Source organism: Molossus molossus, unplaced genomic scaffold (assembly GCF_014108415.1).
Source record: "Molossus molossus isolate mMolMol1 unplaced genomic scaffold, mMolMol1.p scaffold_m16_p_9, whole genome shotgun sequence".
NCBI lineage: Eukaryota > Metazoa > Chordata > Mammalia > Chiroptera > Molossidae > Molossus > Molossus molossus.
This window is the reverse complement of record NW_023425403.1, coordinates 101,418,271-101,440,983: the sequence shown is the minus strand read 5'-3', so window position 1 is coordinate 101,440,983 and position 22,713 is coordinate 101,418,271. Positions and strand designations below refer to the sequence as shown.

General features: G+C 39.4%; 1 protein-coding gene across 5 annotated transcripts in view; it reads right to left on the bottom strand.

The window, feature by feature from the left end:
• Window positions 1-22,713, bottom strand: part of LRCH1 (leucine rich repeats and calponin homology domain containing 1) — a 222,374-nt gene that overhangs the window by 113,857 nt on the left and 85,804 nt on the right. For 4 of the 5 annotated variants that reach the window (XM_036249956.1, XM_036249953.1, XM_036249954.1 and 1 more), the window contains exon 2: window positions 4,278-4,422. In XM_036249956.1, coding sequence (XP_036105849.1) covers window positions 4,278-4,422 — 145 coding nt within the window. Of the gene's footprint in view, window positions 1-4,277; window positions 4,423-12,728; window positions 12,879-22,713 lie in introns of those variants that run through there. The other variant, XM_036249955.1, reaches the window with a different exon arrangement.

Sequence of the window (22,713 nt, the reverse complement as noted above, 5' to 3'; positions counted from 1 at the left end):
ATTAAAAACATGTTAAGTGAAAATTATTGCACTGTTATGTGCAGTGTGACAACATTAATATAGGTTTTTAAAGCACTAAATAATACCATACATTATTTATGAAAGCATACATACTATGTGGAAAAAGTCCAAAATATACTTGGGAATAACACACACCAATCACACATGGGATAGCGATCACCTTTGGGGAAGAAAGAAGATGGATGAGATTAAGGGCAGAACCTTGCCTGTATCAGTGACATTCAAATTCATTGAAAGGGGGAGGATGAGAGATCAAATCTTCATTTAAACAGTGATATACTTTTGTACTCAGACCTGCCAATTTCATACCTACTTTAAAGTAAAATTAGCTTTATTAGGTTGTACAAAATTTAGTGATCCAGTTTCCCATTGTGAGCTCTTGAAAATTAGATACCCACAGGAAATTTAAATTCCTTTTTAATTCTTAAGAATCTATAAAGAAAACTGGGGACAAGTTACACCTTGATAAAGTTGTTTTCATAAAAACTGAAGAAAGGCTCTTTCCAGCTGGTGCCAAGCCATGGGCATTTCTCGGTCCAACTGGTACAAGTGCCATAAGATTGGGGGCAAGAGAAAGGCCTCCGCAAGAAGCATTAATATGAGCTGGGACGCCCTGCTGCCAGCACTCAGATTGGCCCCTGCTGCATCCACAGTCTGCACGCGGGGAGGCAACAAGAAGTACCCAGCCTTGAGGCTGGACGTGGGCAACTTCTCCTAGGGCTCAGAGTGTTGTACTCAAAAAACAAGTATTATTGATGTCTGCAGTGCATCCAACAACAAACTGACCCGCACCAAGCCCCGAGTACACCGCACTGTGCTCACTGGGAGCACAGCGCACCGGCAGTGGTACCAGTCCCACCAGGCACTGCCCTGCGCCACAAGACGGGGGCCAAGTTGACTTCTGAGCAGGAGATTTTAAACAAAATGACCAAAGAAAATTCAGAAGAAACTGGATGAAAGGAAAAAGAATGCCACAATCAGCAGTCTGCAGAGGAGTTCCAGCAGGAGAGCTTCCTGCATGCATCGCTCCAAGACCAGGCTATGAGTCCAAGCAGATGGCCATGTGCTAGAGGGCAAGGAGCTAGAGTTCTGAGAAGAACCACGGCCCAGAAAGGCAAGTAAGTCCTTTTCCTGCCTGTCTTAGCTCATGGAACAGAGGTGTTTATTCTTTTTTTTTTTTTTTTACTTTGTATTCCTCACCCAAGGATATTTTCTCATTTATTATCAGAGTGGGACGGAGGGAGGGAGAGAGAGACAGAGAGAAACACTGATGCGACAGAGCCACACTGACTGGTTGCATCCCGCACGACCAGACCAGGACCAGGGATGAACCGCAACCGAGGTATGTGCCCCAAATCGAACCCGTGACTCATTGGTCTGCAGGCCAATGCTCTAACCACTGAGCAAAACCAGCCAGGATGAGGTGTTTATTCTTAAAAAACAAAACAAAACTAGGCCTAGGATATAAACTCAAAAAATTTTAGAAAGCAAATAACTGCCAGGAGTTGCTATTAGAGTAGTATGAAGCTTTTTGTGTGTGTGATAATATAAAGATCCCAGGACCAATGGTGTGTATGGAATGAGGGGGAAGCAGCTGATAAAAAAAATATAATATGTTGATATCTATCTGTTAAGTGGAAATTACTGCAAATGGTTATGTGCAGGGTGACAACATTTATGTTTTTTAAATATGTTTTAATTGACTTTTTAGAGAGAAAGATAAAAACAATGATATGAAAGAGAAACATCAATCAGCTGACTCCTGCATGCCCTCTACTGGGGATTGAGCCCACAATCCGGGCATGTGCCTTGACAGGGAATCAAACTGGGACCTCTCAGTCCATGTGAGGATGCTCAATCCTCTGAGCCACCCTGGCCAGGCCATTATGTGTGTTTTAAAAGCACCATACAATTCTACACTATTAAATTGGAATGGTGGGAACTTGAACATCTATTTTATTATTTTCTGTAAGTTTGGAATATTTAATAATTAATATTTTTAAATTAAATTTTAAACAAGGAAAATGGGCAGGATAAAGTTAATAAAAATAGCTAATGTTGACAATGGTTAAAGTTGGGTGATGGGTATATAGGGGTTCATCACACTACCCTTTCCTCTTTTTTTTGGTAAGTTTGACATTTTTTTGCATAATTTGACATTTTCCATAATAAAAATTTTATTAAAAAGTTTTATGTATGTATCACCCTGGCCAGTTTGGCTCAGTGGTTAGAGCGTTGGCCCACAGACCAAAGGGCTTGGGGTTCAATTCCTGGTCAAGAGCACATACCTGAGTTGCAGGTTCAAACGCCGGCCCCTGTTGGGTCGTGCAGGAGGCAACCAATCAATGTGTCTCTGTCACATGGATGTTTCTCTCTCTCTTTCCCTTCCTCCCTCCTTTCCACTCTATCTCAAAATCAACAACAACAAAAAAGTTACATATATAAAACTAGGATTGTTTTTCACTTCCAAGGAAGAAGATATGCATTCCTAATGACATGCAATGAAACCCCATGTTTTACTGCAAAGACAGCAGCAGCCCTAATTCTCAGTGGTCAACAACAATAACAAAACAAAAACTGAGCCCTGGCCGGTTTGGCTCAGCGGTTAGAGCATCGGCCTGCGGTCCGGAGAGACCCGGGTTCGGTTCCCGCTAAGGGCGCGTACTTCGGTTGCAGTTTGTCCCCGGCCCTGGTTGGTCGTGCGGGTGGCAGCCACTCGATGTGTCCCTTTCACGTCGATGTTTCTCTCTCTCTGTTCCTCTCTCTCCCTCCCACTCTATCTGTACAAAAAATGGAAAAATGTCCTCGGGTGAGGATAAATAAAATAAAATAAATAAATAAATAAAAAAAAACAAAACAAAAACTGAACTGACAGTATTATCTTTCATAAGTTAATGCATCACCTGGCTCATTGGGAATTTTGCATTTTAAAGCGTGGCACATTTGTTACACAAAACAATCCTTTTGCATACCAAGATAAGTGACAGACATGAGTGAAGGAGTGGGAGGCTATGCTCGGGCTTGAACTTTGGAACCTTGTTTTTACAGTACAAACAGATTTGATAAAACAGCTCCCCTCTCTCTCATGACATCCCAAATGTGAGTCAAGGAGTTAGAAAACAAGGAGCTGAACTCTAGCTAAAGCAGTTGACGCTCACAGCAGCAAAGTCTAAAACCAATGTAGAAAAGAGCTACTTTTCTTAACTTCAGGGCATTCAAGGGAATATGTGGCACAGAGAGTCAACACTGTTGACCCATTCTCAATAAACACAGAACTAATTTAAAGGGCTATAAAGACAGCAAACTTCATGTCTTGCTAGATTTGCTCACTGCTCCTGCTAAACTTTCTCAGGTGACCTAAAGTGAACCAGCTCAGTGAGTACTAGGTAGCAAATACAATGGTATCAATAACTCCCAAAGACCATCAAGGCCCCAATTTGTCCCAACCTCCATGTTATTTTTAAATTCCTGTAACCCTTCTCCTCCAAAATCTACATCCATGCATGTAGACAATATACCAACCACCTTCCAGGTACCAAAGAGACAAAAAGTAGCCTCGCTGATGTGGCTCGGTTGGTTGAGCATAGTGCCATGCACACTAGTTTGATTCTTGGTCAGGGCACATGCCCAGGTTGCCTCCGTAGGGGGAGAGCAGGAGGCAGCCAATCAATGTTTCTCTCATTCACTTTCTCTTTCTCTCCCCCCTTCTCTGTCTAAAAGCAATAAAAACATAAAAAAGAGACAAAAGGTATAAATGATGCCATATAAATAATTTTTAAAAAGCAAAAACATCTTGTCATACTGACATTCAGAAATATCCAGGACCAAATACAATATTAATGGCACTACAAGTGTATTATGAGATATTTCTTAGCCCTGACCGGTTTGGCTCAGCGGTTGGAGGATTGGCCTGTGGACCAGAGAGACCTGGGTTCGGTTCCCGCTAGGGGCGTGTACCTCGGTTTCAGTTTGTCCCTGGCCCCGGTTGGGGTCGTGTGGGTGGCAACCACTTGATGTGTGTCTCTCTTGCATCAATGTTTCTCTCTCTCTCTCTTCCTCCCTCTCTCCTTCCCACTCTATCTGAAGATGGATGCAAAAATGTCCTCAGGTGAGGATAAAAAAAAAAAAAGATATTTCTTAAATAATCTTTGTGTCATTTACTTCAAAGGGTGATCAGCAACTACAAAAAGAAAAAAATGATAGAAATAAAAGCATATTTTATTTGAATTTTATTACAACCGTTATAGTTAACCTACCTCAAGTTTAAGTAAGTCAGCATCTGCAGATTAACGATGGCCTCAGGAATGACTCTGATACAATTATGATACAGATTAAGAATTTCCAGTGATACAAAGTGGCACAATTCCATTGGAACTTCAACCAGTCTGTTTTTAGATAAATCTATGAGAAAAGGAAAGAATATTTTGTTAATAAATCTTCAACATAACCCAATACAATTTTATCGACCATTATACATTTTTCTTAACATGTTTTAAAATAATCATAACCTACACGTAGACCAACACTATAATTTTTTGCACAGCTGTTAATATGATGTGATCTCCACTTATTAGCATATTAGTCCAAGTCATATGGAAAAACTAATATACTGCTGAAACAGTTTTAGCTCTCTATATTAATTTGTAAATTCAGGCCAGAAAGAAGAGTAACTGAATCAACATTTACTTTTCAATCTATCTGAAAATTATTTTAAAGTTATTCTCCCCTAGACAAGTATGTAAAACTGTATTCTTTTGTATATCTAAATACATATATTGACAACACCACTTAATTTCTTTGATTGAATTTTGCATTTATAACATGTATTTTCTCTCAGAATATGACTTGTATATCTTCCCCAAGCAAACACATAGTCGATGTTAAACAATATTTCATTCACTAGGATTACTGAGTACCTAAAACGTATAAGAAGATGAATCAGCTGTATCCATTAAGGACCAACACTCTATCTGCCACATGACCTGCAGTAAAACTGGGTTCTCTTGGCCAAACATCCTCTTGGTATACCCAAGCAACATAAACACACATAAGATTTATAATGTCACCATCTCACTATAAAAATATAGAATAGTCCTTAACGTCTAAATCTGGAAGTGGTAGACATTCACTGACAAATACCATAAAGCACTGACTATAAGAAGAGAGCCACCACTCTCACAAACCACACTCAGCACAGATCACCTCATCCTTAATTAGGAGGGACTCAATCAGTGTAATTTGAACATGTTTAATAAATAACATGCATAATACATACTTAAGGAACCACACTCCATACCAAAAAGAAAAAACACACAGAAAACTTAAATAGGTCAATACTATAATGAAATAAAAGTCAAAGAGCTACCTTCATGACTGTCCTCCCAACAAATACAAAAATAAACAAAAACAGGCCTAGATATCTTCAGAGGGTAATTCTAAGAATTTCTAAAGGGACGATTCTGATAATATTTGAACTATTCCAAACCATATTTTTAAAAAAGGAAAGTTTCCAAATTCTTATATAAGCAGTAAGGTACAATACTGATGCCATTATCTAATAAAGAAAGTACACAAAAGAGAAATTACATGAGTATTCCTTTTAAGTACTGATGTAAATACTAAATTTAAAAATTAGCATACAGAATTGAACACTAAATAAAAAGATTAGCATACTATGACTGAGTGGGATTTACACTAGAAATATAAGGATTTTGTATTATTTAAACAATTCACCATATAAACAGAGTAAAAGTGCAATGGTACAAGATCATCTCTATAGATACTAAAAGGTAGAGGATAAAATATTATTTTTATAAAACAACTTCATTGTTTTATATATCATATAATTGACCTACTTCAAGTGTACAATTCAGTGATCTCTAGTAATTTTACCAAGTAATGCATTGAGCACATATATCAGTTTTAAAACATTTATATTCATTCTTAATTGCTTAATAAAAGGAGAACAGTTGACCGTTTCCTTACATAATTTACAAACATAAGTGAGAGAGAGAGATTATGCTTTTATTTGTTACAAAATCATGAATGACTAGAAATGTTAGCAATAAAGTCAAGACAAGACATCACTACAACTGTTACTATTTACTATTATTCAGGAGGTACTAGTTAATGACACAAGGTAAGAAAAGGAAGGAGAAACTGAAATTGGAAAGAAAAAGAATTATCATTTACAGAAAATATGATTGTTTTCCTGGAAAATCCAAAAATATTAACAGGAAAACTATTACAAATGTTAAAAAAGGTACAGGATAGGAACTTAATATACTGAACTGACAGTCTTCACACACAAACTAGCAAAAACAGTACAACAGAAAAGACCTAATTATTATAACAAAAGGGTAAAACACCTGTAAAATCTTGACATATGCACAGTTTATAACTTTACAGTGCTACTAAACAACACAAAAGAAAAGTTAAAACAGTTGAAAAGATATTTCATGATTTTAAAAAAGAAGAAAACATCAAAAAGGTGTCAAGTCTCCTAATTTAAAAAAATACTTCTAGGATACATTTTCTAAATTTGTTTAGGTTATTATACTAGTTGACTCTAAAGCCTACATGGTGAAACAACAGCGTGAAGTAGCATGGTACCCCTCAAAGCAGAAGAGCTCCGAGGGAAACCAGCTCACCTGGATGTTAAAAACAGTCTAAAGTAGTGTGGTGGACAGACAGGAAGGTCAATGGAACAAGTCACAAAGATGGGATCTAGGTGACAGATGCAGACACATGGAAATCTAGTATGCAATAAAGGTGGCATCGCAAATCAACAGGAAAAAGGTGTAAGGTAAGTGAACAGTCAGAGAAAACTGGATAGCCATCTGAAACAAACAAATAAACACCTATTTCACCCTGCGAATGGATTCTAGATGAATCAAATGACCGTGTGTAAAAAGTGACCATAAGAGCACTAGGCAGTACATGGGAATGTGTTTATGGCCTATGAGTGGCATAAAGCAAGTTCAGTTGACACATCAAAAACAAAATTTATGGCATTTTAAAACAAAAATGCCACCAAAAACACAAATGACAATCGAGGCACTGGGGAGAAGGTGAGAAGCCCCCCAGTTCATAAACCAAATAGGTTAATTTTCTGTACATATAAGAAGTTTTTACTGTCAATAATAATAAGATTGTAAACCAAAAAATGATAATAATACAAGAAAGAAGAGAGATGAACAAATGGCTTGCAGAAAAGGTCTTAAACACATAAAAAAAAAAAAAAAAGATCAGATCTTCACTCAAATTAGGACTATCTGGGCAAATATTTTTCACTTACTAGACTGGTAATTTAAAAAAGTCTGATGAACACATTGTAATGCTGAGGCCATGGTGATATAAATGAAGAATTTTAGCAACATCTATCAAAATTACTGCAACCTGGCAATCTTTCTCATCTACAGATAAACTCATACATGCGTAAAGGGCATTTTTAAACACAGTTTGAAACAGCAAAAGATAGAAAGCAAGTTAAATATCAGTGGAGATCTGGTTGTATACCATTAGTAAATATCACAAATAAAACAAAAATAAAATAGGACTGTAAAAAAATGTATGTCATGTGATGGAATGTAATAGTAAACATTATATTCCAGAACAGAATGCTACCATGCTGCCATTAAAATGAATAAAGCAGCTTTGTATGTGCTGAAATGGAGCAATCGCCAAGATATATTGTATTTTTTTTTCTTTTTCTTTATTTTGTTCAGATAGAGTGGAAGGGAGAGAGGAAGAGAGAGAGAGAGAGAGAGAAACATCGACGTGAAAGGGACACATCGAGTGGCTGCCACCTGCACAACCCAACCAGGACCGGAGATAAACTGCAACCGAGGTACGTGCCCTTAGTGGGAACTGAACCCAGGTCTCTCCGGACTGCAGGCCGACCTAACCACTGAGCCAAACTGGCCAGGACTATTGTATTTTTTTTTTTATAGCTAGGTACAGAAACAATGTATACAGTTTTTGTATTTTTAAATAAATATTTACATAATTGTTTAAATAGAAATAGATTATCTCTGGAAGGTTATACAAGAAACTGGGAAGAGTGGTTCTTTCTGGGTGAGGATTTCTTGCTGGGACGGCCGAAGTGGGAGGGAGATTCCCCCAACGTAGACCCTTTTATACTTTCATAAATTTGAATGCATTACATACTCAATTTTACATACAGAGATGGATTATATATATAAAATATGGATTATATATAGTAACATATAACATATACATTTCTGTATGTGTATAAATACACACACACAACTTCCCACCAGTATTCTTATTCTTTCTCTACACAAAGAATTTTGTTTCATTTGAAAAGAAAGGAAGCCACAGGGGACTGTGAAGTCTCACATATTAAATTAAGGGAAATATTGAGGCAAGCTTCCTTTCATGAATGTTTACAACCTAAGCAGACAAAAAATCCCAGAAATGTCCGGCATTCATTCTTCGTGCAATGCCCTTCAGGTTCAGCCCAAAGACGATTCCTCTGTGCTTCCAGTTTACATTCCAACCTCCCCTTTCCTGAGAATCGTTAGGACTATACTATCAAGTTATTTGTTCTGATAACTATTTTAAGTAATCATGTTTTTAGTATTTGCAATATCACCAATGCTTTTTATACCAAAAAATATAGAGCTTTTGTAGAAATAAGACATCAAACTAATCATAGAAACCACTCCAATCCAAAAGCAGAAGACCAGTTCTAAATCTACAACCACCTGAGATATTTGAAAAAATTACTCAATTTTCTAGGTCTCACTTTCCAAATAGGTAAAATTAAGATATATGCAACTAGGTGAATTTAAAAATTCTTTTCAGATCTAAGATTTCTATGAGTAAGTAAAAAGTATTCAGAATTCAAGTATTTTCTGTCAAAGGTATTCAGAACCCCAGTGATTTTGTTTCATCATAATGATCAATAGCAGCAGTTAAGTATCATAAAAAGGTATAAAATATAAACCCACGTAATAAATGCAAGCACATCTTTCTAAAGAATTTGTCATTTCCTGGTAGGATCCACATTCTACCACATAATCAGAATTTTAGAAGTGTTGTTTTTAAACTTGGAGAACAAGTAATGGTAGCAGCATTTATAAAATAGCTTACAAATTAAGCTAATATCCAATGCTGGGCTAAACTTTCTACTAGCATCATTACTGAGCATTACTAGTGAGTCTAATATTTTCATTACAACTTACAATACAGATATTATTTGCTCTCCTCCACAATCTCCAGACTTGAGGGGAAACTTCCGCCCTTTTCCTTCCCTGTCACTCCCTCCTGGCAGTCTGACTGGCAGAAGCAGGAGCCCTGAGCAAGCCTGGCCAGAGCTTCGGAAGAGAGAGGATTCGCCCTGCCTGCTGAGAGGAAAAGGAAGCACGCCTGGGAAAGCCTTCACTCTACATTGCTTATCTGATCTCTCCTACTGAACTCTGCTTTTAATTGTGTTGCTCTGCATGTATTTTTTTCAGGAATCCTTTTATTGAAAAGAGTTAGGCTATACATTTTAGATAAAGTTACAAGGTGTGAGCAGAGGGAACCCGCTATGACTGAGACTACCTTGCAAGCCAAAAGAATAGACCCACGTCCCCTGAGTTAGTGAGGTTACCTAGGCAACATGTCCTCATTATGTTGGATGTGTATTCCAGTTTCCACATAAAAGGTAAGAAACTGGATTACACCATCTACACACAGCTGAGACTCTTTCAATGCCTACACAGAAAGTTCAAATAAAAACAACAGAAAAACAAGTTTTCCTTTCTTATTTATTAGGTTCATTACCCAGACGATGAGTTATTGATATATTCATCAATATAAGGAGAAGAGATCATATATTCAGTATATGATTTCTACAGAAATGAAAAATATACATGTTCACTTTCAAGGAGGCTATCATTTATATTTGAAAGGTGAACTGAGGCAAACTCAGCATGAACCATAAGGTAAGAGATGTTCTCATTGTGCTTTTAAAAAAAGTATTGCCCTGGCGGAGTAGTTCAGTTGGTTGGAGCGTCGTCTCCATACACCAAGGTTGTGGGTTCAATCCCAGGTCAGGGCACATATAAGAATCAACCAACGAATGTATAAATAAGTGGAACAACAAACACATATTTCTCTCTAAAATCAATTTAAAATAAAAGTATAAGTAAAGAGGTAAAATCTGGTTGGGTAGATAATGTTACCATCCACGAGCCTTTCCATCGTGCTGGACACTGTATCTGCAGCTAGTACCACATGTAAGTTACCAACTTAAGATGAAGAAACTAGGCTCAGAGAGCATATGTGACTTGCCCAAAGTCAAAGATAAGTCATTAGGTCACAACTAACTTAGAGTTAAATATACTAAGGCCTGAGTGAGTTCCCCACACAAGGCTGCTTTTTCTCCATGGAATACTGGCCAGCAAGACCACGATGTATCCCTGCAGCCAGATTACTAGAAAGATACAACAATGAAATCTACATTGCATTTTTGTCCAAAACACAATAAAAATAATGTCAATATGTTCTGTGCATAGTCCCAGAGGGTAAGAATGCTATAAACATTATGTTTAAAAGAAAAAGAAGTACTGAAAACAATGTCAGCTGATAGACTAAATGCTGGAGTGGCTATAGGAAGCTTGGTAAGTAGACACCTTAGCTTAAATGGCTAATTATGCTAAATATCAGCATTGTGTTTCACTGAAGAGGTTAGAATGGATTTGTAAATACGTGCATGACTTCCTCTTTCCTACTCATCTCTGAGTATCATTTAATTCTCAATTAACTTGATTATTAGAAGAGAGAAAGGGGTCCAAAAAACTGGGCATGTTCACCTCTCTATGCTTTCTTATGCCAATACAGAAACCACCTTATACAGATGGGCAAGGGAGCCCTGGCCAGTTTGGCTCAGCAGTTATTAGTGTTGGCTCAAGGACCAAAGGGTTGTGGGTTTGATTCTCAGTCCAGGCATGTCCTTGCGTTGCAGGTTCAATCCACAGCCCCAGTTGGAGTTGTGTGGGAGGCAAGCAGTCCATGTGTCTCTCTTATATCGATGTCTCTCTCTCGCCCCCTCTCCCTCCCTCCCTTTCATTCTATCTGAAAATTAATGGAAAACTATCCTTGATTGAGGATTAACAACAAAAACAAAAAACAGATGGGCAAGGGAAATCAGCTTGGATTAAGATGTTTCAACACTGATAAACCAGAGTGGATAATCCAATTACAAATAGTGACAAAAAATTTTGTTCATGACATTTTGTCTGTTAGTTGAAAGCAAAGAAATAAAAAAGATCTGGTCCCTCTCTGTAAGAAAATTGAAAGTAAGGAGATGAAGAAAGAAATCTAGGACTTAGTTGTAATTAAAAGCAACTGTAAGAGAACGGTCAGGTCACAATTCCCACACAGATGCATGTCCTTTACTCAACCTTTGAAAGGGCAAATCCATGCAGAAGGCAGACAAAGCTCAAGCAGGAGCTCTTACATGTATATATAGAGAGAGGTATTAACAAATTGGCACATGAGCTTTTTTCCTAAATAAAACATCTACCTAGTACTTCTCAACCTTGTTGGTACACTGGAATTACTTGGAAGGTTTTTACAAGCCCTGAAGCCTGGAGTCCATGACCAGAAATTTTAAGTAGTGATTTGGGCATCAGATTCCTTGGCTATCCAGTTGATTCCCTATATTCTAGGGGAAACATGGGTGAGTAGATGATTCAATCTCTCGGCTTTCCCTAAAAAACGCACCAACAGATGGCACTCTTCTGGGAGCAGTGGTGCAGCCCAGGAGGAGTCCAACTAGGACACCAGACCAGCACCTCACCAGGCACCCCAATTTGATCAAGAAAATCTGTGCCAATTCAGAGTTAACCGTTGCATGATTAGATGATTCTTCTAAATTCCTCCTCAACTACTTTTTGTTGTGTTCTGAGCAACAAAAATTTGATCTGGAACGGAGTTTTACACATATCAATTGGCTCTGATCATAGAAAATTAGGCTTTTTCCTTATTAAATACTCAGCATAACCTAGTGAGGCAGGTGACACTAAGGCCCAGAGAAGTTAGGTAACTAACCTAAGGACACAAGCTACTGTCACTGAAGAACCAACTCAAAAAATGATCATATCCTGTTTGACCAAGTGCTGAGTTGTTTCTCAGGACAACAGACCAGGACCTCAGGTCAAGAAGCTAAAGCATGCACAGAGAGCACTTTGGCCTCCAGCTGCACCTGGAACCAAAGACCCCCCCCCCCCCCACCTCCCGACCCTGCCACACGTGCGCACATGCTCACGTGCACACACACGGAACCAAAAGACCAGGACATAACTGGAACTTGAACACAGGAACTGATTCAGAAGCCAAGGGTCCATTGTCCAGGATGATCCCATGTTGATGCCCCTTTTACCATAAATGACCAAGTTCCAAGATCCTTCAATTAAAACTTGCCCCCACCCTGGCCAGTGAGCTCCTTGGCTGAGCATCATCCCATGCACCGAGAGGTCACCGGTTCAATTCCTGGTCAGGACACATGCCCAGGCTGCAGGCTCACTCCCCTGTAGGGGGCATGCAGGAGGAGGCAATCAGTGGTTCTCTCTCATCGATGCTTCTCTCTCTCTCTCTCTCTCTCTCTCTCTCTCTCTCTCTCTCTCCCTCTCCCTCTCCCTTTCCCTCTCACAAATCAATAAAAAAAAACATGCCCCACCAGCACTTGCACATACCTGATCCCCCAGCCCCTTAAAAACCTTGGCCTGGTCCAGCGAACAAGATAGATCTGAAGCATCATTAGGTCTCCCATCTTCTCGGTTGGCACCTTCTCCATCAGGAAAACTTTCCTTACTCCAAACTCTGATGTTCAGAGTTTTGGCCTCCTGAAGTGTAAGGCACATGGACTTTGGTTCAGTAATGCCACTAAGTGACAGAAGCAAGAGCTTAACTCAGTAGATAGGACACCAAAACCCTGCTCTGACTATTGATTCATAGCGCTGTTAGTACAGGGAAGCTCAGTTGTTCCTGTGGGTACAACTTGTAGAAAAATAAAATAAAATAAATGGGGATTCATTTCAGATGCGTGGTCAGGAGACATCACATGACCCCAGAGCTCTGTACTAAAAGTAAGTGGCCTTTGACCAGATCCCTAATATTTTCTCCAGAAGAAGGGCATGTGTCATCGGTGCTTTGTTCTTCCACCCACCCTGGCCACCATCCTTCCTGCTGCAAACGCGTCCTGGGGCCTAAGCCTGCCCTGGGGAGCGAGGTACACCACAGCTCTGCAAACACAGCCCTGCAGCAAAGCGGAACCCAGAGCCGTGTCCTCCCATGTCGTTTCCTCACTGAAGCATCCACATGAAAGCTGTGCAGCCAAAAATAGAACAATGAGTTTTGCCTCAGCCAAAATAAGCTCAGCAAATCCCTAAAATAAAGTAGCCACGTGAATAAAAATAAGCAGGGGAAGACAGAAAAACAGTCAATGGAATCTCATGTGTAGTCAGCACCATCAGAGGTACGGTGTTGTTTTTGTATAAAAAAGGAAAGTGGATGATGCGGCTCTCCAGCAACATTCCGAGTGTCAGCCACACAGCACGGGGCATGCTCACAGGCCAGGACAGCTGCAAAGCTCATCCGTTCCCCTCTTCTAGTCTGAAGAAAAGGCCTAATCTTGGAAGTCAGAATCACACCCATTTCCAGCAAGATCAAATGATATATATTTTTAAGCTGAACTATAAACATGTTATCGTGGAAGTTTAAGTTCAGAATATTAGCACTAACCATGATGTCTTAATCATTGGGTAAAATGAGTGTCCTTCACATATAACTCTAAACTCCCAGCCCACCGACAAGAACATGAACCTGCTGTTTTCCTAATACCAAGGAGATGCACGCTGTGTCTGACCATCGCAACCCTCTTGCTGGTTCCCTCCTGGGTCCACTGTTCAAGGATAGTCTTCTCAGTGAAGGACAGTCTGGGGCCATTTGACCTCTCTGAACAACCCATATTTCCCTCCACCTAGGTTGGTGTCCTTCAAGAAGAATCTCAGTCGAATCTTTCTATCCCTCCAGAACGTCCTCTGCAATGTCCCTAGCATCTGACTGCCCCTCACTTCAACTGTTCTCTGGGTGCAGACACCCCACCCAGCCCCAGACTCAGTGCCTGGGGGGCCACTAGGGAAACCTGGAGCAGGGAATGCTGCTCCAGGCAGTGAAGCCGAGCCCAGAGGCTGCCTCAACCTTGACGACAGAGATAAAACTGCCTGACACTTCAGGGTGAAACAGGCAGAAATAATAAATGGATTCCTAAAAGTTTTGAGTGAGTTCATCAAAATCTCTGGCTACATCTCTAAGAGATCAACACACAAAAAATTTCATGTCAAATAGTAGAGATATGTTAAATAATTCGTCAATATGAACCACGAGGTCTTCCCTGACTTCCTACCTAAAATTTCAGCATGCAAGACCCTGGCCAGGTGGCTCAGTGGTTGGAGCATCATCCCATGTATGTACCAAAAGGTTTTGGGTTCGATACCCAATCAGGGCACACACCTAGGTTTCAGGTTTGATCACAGTTGGGGTGCATACAGAAGGCAACTGATTGATATTTCTCTCTCTCTCTCTCTCAAAAAAAAAGAGAACCAATAAAAACATATCCTGGGCCCTGGCCGGTTTGGCTCAGCGGTTAGAGCGTCAGCCTGCGGTCCTGAGAGACCCGGGTTCGGTTCCCGCTAAGGGCACGTACCTCGGTTGCAGTTTGTCCCCGGCCCTGGTCGGTCGTGCAGGTGGCAGCCACTCGATGTGTTCCTTTCACATCGATGTTTCTCTCTCTCTCTCTGTTCCTCTCTCTCCCTCCCACTCTATCTGAACAAAAACTGGAAAAATGTCCTCGGGTGAGGATAAAAAAAACAAAAAAAACAAAACATATCCTGGGGTGAGGATAAAAAAATTTTCAGCATGTAAGTCTTAACTTCCTTTTTCCATTCAACGTTTTCTTTTTTTAGCACTTAGATAACCTCTAACATAGCATACAATTTATTCATGTATTATGATTGTTAACTTTTTCTATTTTCTCTATGAAGACTGGTATCTGGTATACAGTATGGTTTACTGGTATACAGTAACAGCTTGATAAATACTTGTTGAATAAATATAGGAGGAAAACAGGTTCTTAGGTCAGACAGTTTGAGTTCAAATCTGGTCTCATCACTTAGCTGTATGCAGTTGGAAATAATTACTTAATTTCCTATGTCTCAGTTTCTTGACCTATAATATGAGAATAATAACAAGAGTGAATTAAAGGAGATAATATAGATCAAGTCCTTAGAGCAGCGCCTCGCACAGAGTAAAGCATTCCAAGAACAGTCTCTAGCACTGTGTCAGTTAATGCTGGGTTCTGAGGATTTGGAGCAAGAAATCAGGCCTGGGCCCTGGCAGGGTAGCTCAGTTGGTTAGAGCATCATCCCCACATACCAAGCACCAAGGATGCGGGTTCAATCCTGGGTCAGGGCACATAAGAATAAACAAATAAATGCATAAATAAGCAGAACAACAAATCGATGTTTCCTTCTTTCTCTTTTTCTCTCCCTCCCTTTCTCCTTCCCTTCTTCTCTCTAAAACCAATCAATAAATAAAAAAGAGATCAGGCCTGTGCTGGGAAGGAGCTTCAAAGCTAACTGACAAGCAGATGAAGCACACCATACACACAAATGCCTCATGAAAACAACAAACCTTAGATGAAAGAATTAGAAATAAATAATTCTGCATTGTAAGTGAAAAAAAAAGGTTCGTTTGAAGCCCCTTCCAAGGCTAATGGAAGAAGTAAGAATAGAAATTAGTTTTGGTAAACACCAAAAAACATATAATGACAGATTAGACTCTTAGCCAGGTGATTTTACTAGCAGGTGATATCTACTAAGGACACAAAATACTAAACAGGTGATTACATATAGGTAGTTTTTATTGAGCAAATCAATTTATTAAAATGGTGATAGCAAAGACTGATTTTTCAGACCTCTCCTATCCAAAGAGTTGCAAAAATACTAAGAAATAAAATTTTACAGATGGTGTATTATAGAATTGTACACCTGAAACCTATGTAACTTTATTAGCCAATGTCACCCCAATAAATTCAATTAAAAAAAAAAAAAAAAGAAATAAAATTTGAAGACAAGCATAGATGTGGGAGAAAAAAATCCCTGTCCCTAAATATAATGATTTTACTTAATGAACTTTTCAAACATGCTCACTCAGAGGCTTTTTATTCTTAAACATAATTCTAAGAAATACTATTATTGACCGTTCCAGCTCTGTATCATTTTAGAAAACACAAATAATAAGGAAAAGGGAGGTAACCATCAGAAAATACACTTCTAACAAAAATAATATTTACATATATTTTAAAATTTAAGTATTTTATTTCATTTATTTTATTTTTTCTTTATTGACTTTAGAGAGTGAGGGAGAGAGAGATGGAAACATCGATGAGAGAGAACATCAATTGGCCGCCTCCTGCATGCCCCCCACTGGGGATTTGGCCCAAAACCTGGGCATGTGTCCTGACTGGGAATTGAACTGGCGACCTCTTGGTGCATGGGTCGACACTCAACCACTGGGCCTCAGCGGCCAGGCAAAATTTAAGTATTTTAAATTTAAAAATTTTAATGTGTTGATCCTGAGGAAGATACCTACCAAGAAGGGCTCCTAGTGACAAACTGGGCTCAAGTTTACATAGAGAGCCCAGCAGTCATTCCGGAACAGGGACCTCTCACGCAAACCCTGCTCCAGGGAGAAGCCGCACTGAACTGCCTGCCTGCCCTAGTCCCGCAGTCCAGCCAGCCCTGACAGAGCAGCTCCGGGAATGGCACCAGGACCGAGGCTTTCCTGGTCCAATCAGAGCTGCAAGGCTTTATTCTCTCCTCCCACTCCCACCAGCAGCATCTTCACCAACCAATCACAGTGGCTCCACTCTGACCAATCAGGACAGTGCTTTTTGGAATAAACTGTGAAGATTTGGAGTCCTCATTTTCATGGGCAAACCAATCAGAAACCAGGTGTGGAGACTTCTCTCTAAACGAGTCGGCTTTCCTCTGGCTCAGAGAGCAAATTTTCCCTTTCCACCAAAAACTGAAAACCGTTTCCCAGATGGATGTGTCTCTGGACAGGGCCTAGGCCCAGGCCAGCTGACAGCTGTTCTGTATCACAATTAGGTTGTTTGTACTGATTAAAATTTTCTTCACCACAACACCCCAAATTGCGGATTCCTCTTGGCAAGGAACTGGCACCAACAACCATCTGTTGCCAAATGTAATGTCAGGCCCCATTTAAGTATTATAGCACAATATAGTTGTAGTACAAAAATAACACAATGCTGAACAATCTAGAAACAGTTAACATATTTGAAGATTACATGTGTTTAAAAGATTCTGTTCAAGACAGCAGGGAAATGTGTAACTTTTTAATGTTTTCATGTAAAATTACTAAAAACAAAAACATTTCAGAGCGTTGCAGCTTCTCTGTAATGACCCACTCATTCCCAGGAAATTCTGTTTAGCTACGGTTTCACTAGACAATGAATCATTTCCCATTTGCTTGAAACGAATTTTGGCTCTGATACATAATAGAAACAGCCCATCAATAGTAATCATTAAAATGGGAAATACTAGTTTTCTTATAAAACATGAATGTGTTAAGTAACATTATGTGCAATAGCCAAAAGGTGAAAACAACCTAAGTATCTATGGAAAGATGAACAGATAAGCAAAGTGTGATATATACATATAACAAAGTATTGTTCAGCCTTAAAAAGGAGGGAAATTCTGCCATATGCTACGACATGATAGACCTTGAGGACATTATGCTAAGCGAGATAAGACAGATATAAAAAAACAAATACTGTATGAATCCACTTCTGTAAGGTTCCTAGAACAATCAAACTCATAGAGACAGAAGGCAGAATGGGGGTTGACCAGGGCTGCAGGAAGGCAGAAAGAGGGTTACTGTTCAGTAAGTACAGAATTTCAGTTCTGCCAGATGAAAAGGATTCTGTGGAGGGATGGCGGTGCAATGGGATAAAGGTACTCAATGCCTCTGAACTGTACACTTAAACATGGCTAAGATGGTAAACATGTTATTTTTATCAAAATCAAAGAAATGAATGTTTTTAAAAATGGTCACAAAATACAAACATTATCCTGGTACTTAAAATTTCCCAGAATGAGAGACATTCCTAGCCCTCCAGGGCTGGAAGCCTGAGTGAAGGGGACCACCTTGGGGAATCACATAGGGACAAAAAGTGTATCTACACCATAAACATTATTATGCAGATCTTTGACTCAGCACTCATCTTACCTAAGTTTTCTCTAGCTCCATTCATTGATTAATAGAAAGACAGACAGACAGATAGATAGCCCTTACTCATCACAGTGCCAATCACATGTGCTGATACCTCTGCACCTCATCACACATGTTGGGAGGAAGCGAGATGATGCGTACAAAGCAGTAGCGCCTAGAACTCAATAAATGACAGTTGAGTAAACAGATATAATTAGGACATGGCTTCTGCTCTAACAATCTCACAGAACAGAAAGGAAGAGAGACAGAGCTCAATACTTAAATTCTAGAGACAGTAACAGGGGTGTCCCAGTGTGCAGAGGAGCCCAAAGGAGACATGGCCTGAGGCTCTGCTGGGAGCAGGGCTTCTGAGACCCTGGGAAGGGAACGGGAATGTGAGGGCCCAGCTCCCCCGAAGAGTTGCCTAAGTGCAGCTGATCAGGTGGCGTGAGGGGGGCAGGAGGCTGGGCAATCTGGGGTGTAAAACAGAGAAGAGAGTCTCTGCAATTCTCTATGAGGCCACAGAGCTCAAAGGTCCTTCACTAAAACACAGGATGAAGTATTTAAAGTGTCACAACACCTGATGACAGTCACTTAGCATCCAGTTCACAGAGAGTCTTTGTCATTCTATAACTAGGGGAAGACTAGTTACTAGTGACTAAGGGATCTGACAAATCCCACAAGATGAGTAGTTTTGGAAATGCAAGGAAAGTGAGCCCCAAGGGCTCTAAGGAACATTGACCTTTTGCATGTCCAAGCTTATAGGACTAGACTGGGGTCAGAGGAAGAGAGCAGGCCTTCTGTAAACAGGGCAGTGAAGAACACAGAAGAGAACTGAATTCTACAGTTTCAGTCTTGCTGAAGTTTTATTATCATTCCAGGCTTGCTATCAAGAATGAAACAAAACACTGCTGGGAGTTGATGATTACATAAATACTGAAACTCTCAACCATAAAACAAATGTTATTTTCTGGAAAAAAAGCCCTTTATAATAAAAATGACCGACCAATAAAGTTTTTCCAGGATTTTTACCTTTATTGGAAGCTTTTAAAATAAAATATAATGTGATACAGTATATTCAACTTTAGTTAACACAACCATCAACTAATTAGATATTTTTATTACATACTTTAAAAATAGCAAACAAAAACATTAGGAAAGTTAATACTATCCTCCAAAGGTAAGGATGATAAAGTGTTTTTATACTTTACATAGCACTGCACATATATTATTGAGTTCATCTCTTAGTTAATTATTAGTTAATTTATATTTTAAATTTTATTTTTGTTACAGATTTTTCTCTCCCATTAACAACCCCACACTACCCCGCCGTCCCCTGCTTTGTTGTCCGTGTCCATTGGTTATGCTTACATTCTGTGGTTTATCTCTTTCCTCCCCCCACAACCTCTTAATTTATTTTCACCTTTTTTTTTTTTTTTTGGTACGTGCCCCTAGTGGGAACTGAACCCAGGACTCTGTCCGCAAGCCAACGCTCCAACTGCTGAGCCAAACAGGCCAGGGCTATTTTCACCTTTTAATAAAAAAGCTTTTAAGAAGCAAATCAAATATTATCTTTTTTTTACAATGTAGATAATCTCAAGAATGAGACCATGTATGATCTCTAGTTATCAAAGATAACATTACTGATCCTCCAAGAGACTTTCTAAATGTCATAGAAATGTATCAGTACATTATAAGAGTTTTAAGAAATGGATTTTCCCTGTTAACTGTGAAGTGAGACACAGTTCCACTAGCCCGATAACCTATCATTCAAGTTTTCCAAATACTTGTGTTAAATATCAAGTAGAGTGAGGATAATAGCCATCATTTTGAAGTAGAAATCATATAGAATTCAAATTTTATACCACAAAGTATTAATTACATAAGTAGTCGATTAATCTCAAATGAGGCAAAGTTTCTAAATCTAGCCACAAGTTTTGTGCCACCACACACTTTATCAAAAAACCTCCAAGATATTACCAGTGATATTTTTAAGTAGACATGATTCAGCAAAGCTAAAGCCACTGTAATATTTAAATTTAATATTCATAAGAAAACAAATCTATGAATTTGCTTGAAAATGAAAAGTAATTTTCTTGTACATAATGGAAATACTATTTTAACCACTAATGACATTTTATGTGTATAAAAAAGTTCAGAGCAGCCTAATTATGATTTTGTTTGTATGTTCTTCTTTGAAAACAGACACTTTTTTTTTTATTAATTTTTGTTACAGATGTTTCTCCTTTTCCACCCACTGATTCCCCCCTCCCCCTCCCTCCCTGCCCTTTCCCCAGTCTGTTGTCCATGTCCACTGTTCATGCATACATGCCTATAAGTTCTGTGGTTTATCTCTCCCCCACCACCTCCTCTTCTGGGGATTGTCAGTCTGTACCCCACTTCCACGTCTCTGGGACTACCCCCTTATGTTCATTATATTCCACAAATAAGTGAGATCATATGAAACTTGTCTTTCTCTATTTGGCTTGTTTCACTTAGGATGATACTTTCCAGGTCCCTCCATGTAGTCTCAAAGGATAAGAGATCTTTCTTTCTTACAGCTGCATAGTACCCCATTGTGTATATGTACCATGGCTTTTTTATCCATTCATCTACTGATGGACACTTGGGCTGTTTCCAGATCTTAGCTATTGTAAATAGTGCTGCTACAAACATGGGGGTACATATATTCTTTCGAATTGGTGTTTTAGGCTTTTTAGGGTATATTTCTAGAAGTGGGATCACTGGGTCAAATGGAAGTTCAATTTTTAATTTTCTGAGGTAACACCATATTGTTTTCCATAGTGGCTGCACCAGTCTGCATTCCCACCAGGAGTGTACTAGAGTCCCCTTTTCTCCACACCCTCGCCAACACTTGTTGTTTGATGATTTGTTGATGGTGGCCATTCTGACAGGTGTCAGGTGATACCTCATTGTTGTTTTAATTTGCATCTCTCTGATGATTAGTGATGATGAGCATTTCTTCATATGTCTCTTAGCCATTTGTATGTCCTGTTTGGAGAGGTGTCTAGTTCCTCTGCCCATTTTTTAATTGGGTTCTTTGTCTTCCTTTTGTGGAGTTGTATGAGCACTCTATATGTATTGGAAATTAACCCCTTATCTGATATATCATTGGCAATTATGCTCTCCCATACAGTGGGTAGCCTTTCCATTTTGATGATTGTATCTTTCGCTGTGCAGAAGCTTTTGAGTTTGATGTAGTCCCATGTGTTCATTTTCTCCATTGTTTCTATTGCCTTAGGTGATGTGTCAGTGAAAATTCTGCTGTGTATGATGTCTGAAATTTTGGTGCCTGCAGTTTCTTCTAGGATTTTTATGGATTCATGAGTCACATTTAAGTCTTTTATCCATTTTGAGTTTATTCTTGTGTAGGGTGTAAGTTGATGGAAAAACAGACACATTGTTTTGGGGTATAAATTCAGCTTTGTTATCTTTTAGATAAAATAAAAACTTGAAATTTGAAATGAAGCCTGTAATTTTAAGAGATTGAAATGGACAATTAATTATGCTTTTCTGCTTGGAAAAGCTTCTTCTCTAAAGAGTCATTCAGCAAACACTTATGCACCCACTATGGGCCATGAGTAGTTCTGAGCAGTAGCAAACAGCAGTGAACACTGGCAAAATCCCTGCCCTCCGGAACTTACATTCTAATTAAGTGACCAAAACGAAACTAATGGTAAGATATATAGTATGTCAGGAGGGAGTACATGCTAGAGAGAAAGTAAAGACCAAAAAAGGAGATAAAAAGTACAGAGAAGGGGACTGTGATTTTAAACAGGATGATCAGAGACAATTCACAAATAAGTGACCATTGGAGTGAAGAACTGCAGGAAGTAAGAGAGAAGTCACGGGAACATCTGGGGTGAATGAGTGCCTCCCCCAGAGTAAACAGAAAATGGAAAAACCCTAAGAGGGGAGCAGGGTGATGTCCAGCAGGGACACCAGGGAAGCTTGTGCGGCTCCAGCAGAGGGTGAGAAAATAAGCAACTAAGACCAGTGAGGCTATGGGGTAAAGTAGGACTTTCAGCCATTGTAAAGACTTGGCATTTACTGGCCACTGGATGGGTTGAGTAGGGTGTGGCTGACCTCTTAGAAGGCTCTTACATGAAATGAGAATAGCTAGAGAGGGGCAGGCACACCAGTGAGGAGGCTACTGCAAGAATCCAGGCAAGATAAGATCAGGAGTAGGCCTGAGGGGTGGAGTGGAAATAATAAGTGGCCAGATTCAGGTTATATATTTTGAAAGCATGGCTACCTAAATTTGCTGATTGGACATGATTTTAAGAGAAAAAGAGCAGTCAAATATGACTTCAAATGTTGGCTTCAGGCAGTAAAAAAGTAGAGTTGTCATACTGAGATGCAGGA